This window comes from Chiloscyllium plagiosum, chromosome 24 (assembly GCF_004010195.1).
Source record: "Chiloscyllium plagiosum isolate BGI_BamShark_2017 chromosome 24, ASM401019v2, whole genome shotgun sequence".
NCBI classification, from domain to species: Eukaryota; Metazoa; Chordata; class Chondrichthyes; order Orectolobiformes; family Hemiscylliidae; genus Chiloscyllium; species Chiloscyllium plagiosum.
This window is the reverse complement of record NC_057733.1, coordinates 758,262-761,821: the sequence shown is the minus strand read 5'-3', so window position 1 is coordinate 761,821 and position 3,560 is coordinate 758,262. Positions and strand designations below refer to the sequence as shown.

At 49.0% G+C, this 3,560-nt stretch overlaps 1 protein-coding gene across 1 annotated transcript in view; it reads right to left on the bottom strand.

The window, feature by feature from the left end:
• Positions 1 to 1,763, bottom strand: part of pkd1b (polycystic kidney disease 1b) — a 205,610-nt gene extending 203,847 nt beyond the window's left edge. The window contains exons 1-2 of the mRNA XM_043715206.1: positions 1,552 to 1,763; positions 798 to 916 (exon numbers count right to left, since the gene is read on the bottom strand). Coding sequence (XP_043571141.1) covers positions 798 to 836 — 39 coding nt within the window. The 5' untranslated portion in view covers positions 837 to 916; positions 1,552 to 1,763. The remainder of the gene's footprint in view (positions 1 to 797; positions 917 to 1,551) is intronic.
• Between the last annotated feature and the right edge of the window lie 1,797 nt (positions 1,764 to 3,560).

Here is a 3,560-nt window from a genome sequence, read left to right as displayed (position 1 = left end):
CTGTGAGACAGCAGTGCTAACCACTGTGCCACCGTGCCGCCCACAAATGTCTTTGACCTGGGAGTATTTGATGGGGAGAGTATAGAGACAGCTTTACTCTGTATCTAACTCCATGACAAGCCTGTTCTGGAAGTATTTTACGGTGACAGTGCAGAGAAAGATTTACTTCCAGTTTAAAACCATAGAAGAAGCTTTATTTTATATTTAACTCTGTGCTGTCCCTGTCCTGGGAGTGATTGATGAGAATAGTGTTGCCAAAGGCTGGCCAGCATTTTATTACCCGTCCTGAGCTGCCGTTGAGAAGGTGGGGCTGAGCTGCCTTCTTGAACCGTTGCAGTTCATATGTTGTAGATGGACCCACAATGCCCTGAGGGAGGGAATTCTGAATTCTGGAATTTTGACCCAGCAACAGTGAAGCAATGATGATATATTTCCAAGTCAGGATGGTGAGTGGCACAGAGAGGAACCTGCAGGTGATGGTGTTCCTATGTATCTGCTGCCCTTGTCCTTCTAGATGGAAGTGGTCATGAGTTTGGAAGATGCCTGTTCCCCTAGTTAGGTTTGTTCCACCTTAACATAGGTATAAGCATGCCTCCAGTACCCATGGAATCATACAAACCAGAAGATATTAGAATAACGGGGTGAATGGGGAAATGTGTAGAAAGTGGTTATGGTATAATTGTCAAGCTTCCCTGACCCACGCACATCATCATTATTCAGTACATACATTGCCATTCCTAGTTGTGACTGGGTCGAAATCCTCAAACCTGCCAGAAAACTGCCAGAATCTATTGTACCTCAACTGTTACTGCTCCACGGAGAGGGGCCTCAGTCATCACCGTGATGTTCTTCACCAGGTCGACCTTCCTGAAGGTTGGTGTTCCAGTCAGAAAGTAATTGACATCCTGCAGCTGGGCTATAGCATAAAGAAGGAAAGAGTTTCAGTCACTACATCCCAAAATCGAGTTAACTCCACATAGAACTGTGAAAGATAAGGTTGTTTCTCAGTCACCTGAAACCCTGATCATAATACATGGAACAACACTGAGCTAAAGGCCAGAAAGTATGGACAGAGAGTATGGATAGAAGGGTATGGACAGAAGGGTATGGACAGAAGGGTATGGACAGAGGGGTATGGAGTTTAAAAAATGAGGCGAGGGAGACAGAAAGAAGGGAGAGAGGATGGAGAGAGAGTTGGGGAAAGAGACAGAGTGTGGGGAGAGATCACAGTAGGGAGAGATTAGGGAAAGAGAATGGGAGCAAGGAAGAGAGGTGAGCAATAGTTCGGGTGGAAAAGTGAAGAAAGGATGGAGGGAAGAGATGGATGAGAAAGGGCGGGCAAGAGACAGGAAAGAGATGGCCAGAGAGAAGTAGAGGGGAGAGAAGTGGCAATTGAGTAAAACAGGGAAGAGCGGCAGGGGAAAGATGGAGAGAGGGAAGGGATAGAGATGGGGATAAAGGGGTGAGAGAGGAGAAAACACCCAAGTTTGGAAGGAAAGAATAACAAGGAGAGATGTACTGCACTGTAAAGAAACTGTCCTGAATCCTCACCATCATGGGGTTTTTCACAGATGAAGTGCTGCTTGGTGTGGCAGGATACCCCATGCCAAGTGCCTTCCCTGTGTAGCTGCAGTTGAACACATTCACCACTGTGTACCTTGGAGATTGCCCAGTGCAGGTAGGTATCAACAGATGTCCCGTCCACCCAGTGGTACACCCCAGGTCCTGAGGCACTGTTTTGGATTAATCCAATCCAGGCTGTGCTGATCCTATGGCATGGAAATCAAACCAAACTCTCTACAAAATGACAGCAATTTCATTTATCATCACAAGACAAACTCAGTTCTATTCAGGACCAGAACTGGATCCACCATTGGAAGCTTTTGATGTGTTGAGGGGCATTTACATTCTGCTTAAAATTATAAAGGGATAACTTACTTTCAGTTTAAAAGAGTAGAAAGAGCTTTACTTTCAGTTTATAAGCGGAAGCTTGGCTCTGTATCTAACCCCATGCTGTCACAGTCCTGAGAGTGTTTGATGGGGGTCAGGGTAGAAATCGTTTTGCTTTGTCTTTAAGGGAGTAAAGGCAACTTTACTTACAAGTTAAAAGATTAGAGGATGCTTTACTTTCAGGTTAAGAGTAGAGGTAGCTTTACTCTGTATCTAACCATGTGATAATACGGGTTTGGGAATTTTTGATATGGACAGTGAAAACACAGCTTTAATCTGTATCTAACCCAGTGCATCCCTGGCTTTGGAGTGTTTGACAGGGACAGTACCAAGGAAGATTTGTGGGCGGCACGGTGGCACAGTGGTTAGCACTGCTGCCTCACAGCGCCTGAGACCCGTGTTCAATTCCCGCCTCAGGCGACTGACTGTGTGGAGTTTGCACGTTCTCCCTGTGTCTGCGTGGGTTTCCTCCGGATGCTCCGGTTTCCTCCCACAGTCCAAAGATGTGCATGTCAGGTGAATTAGCCATGCTAAATTGCCCCTAGTGTTAGGTAAGGGGTAAATGTAGGGGTCTGGGTGGGTTGCGCTTCGGCGGGTCAGTGTGGACTTGTTGGGCCGAAGGGTCTGTTTCTACACTGTAATGTAATCTAATCTAATTTACCTTCAGAGGAAGGTTTATTCTGCTTCTGTTGATTGGGGCATAGAGACTGGAGCCTCTCCTACTGCTGACTGGATTCTGGAGCCTTTCCTCTGGGTGACTGGGGTCTGGAGCATCTTTTGCTGCTGTGTGGAGAATGGGGGCTCTCCGCTGCTTTATAGTAACTACTGACTGGGGCATTCACCGTAAGGTACAAAATGAGAACTTGTGGTTTGGAAGACAGTGCTGCCTGAGGAACTGGGAAGTGGGAGACTGTGTTGCCTGAGGAACCGGGGACAGTGCGGAGATGCTCCCTGAGGATCTGGGGATTGGGAGATGGTGCTGCCTGAGGAACCGGGGATTGGGTGATGGTGCTGCCTGAGAAACAGGAGCTTGGGAGATGGTGCTGCCTGAGAAACAGGAGCTTGGGAGATGATTCTTGCTGGGGACCAGGGGACCGGGGACCAGGAGATGATTCTTGCTGAAAAGTCACAGACTGGGAGACAGTTCTTCCTGAGGAACCCAGCTCAGGGACACTGTGCAGCCTGACCAACCAGGAACCGGGTGACCGTACTGTCTGAGCAACCGGGGATTGGAACATGGTGATGCCTGAGGAACCAGGAACCAGGGGACAGTGATCCCAAGGATTTGGAGACTGGGTGACAGTGCTGCCTGAGGAACTGGGCACCGGGAAGCAGTGCGACCTGTGGAACCAGGGACTGGGAGGTGGTGATGTCAGAGGGACCAGGGATGGAGAGGTGGTGCTGCCTGAGGAAAGGGGGAATCAAGAAATGGTGCTGCCTGAGGAACCAGGGACTGGGAGATGGTGCTGTCTGAGGAACCAGGGACTGGGAGATGGTGCTGCCTAAGGAACCGGGGATTGGGTGATGGTGCTGCCTGAGAAACAGGAGCTTGGGAGATGGTGCTGCCGGAGAAACCCGGCAGCAAGGAGGGGACATGAAAGGTCCTTAGT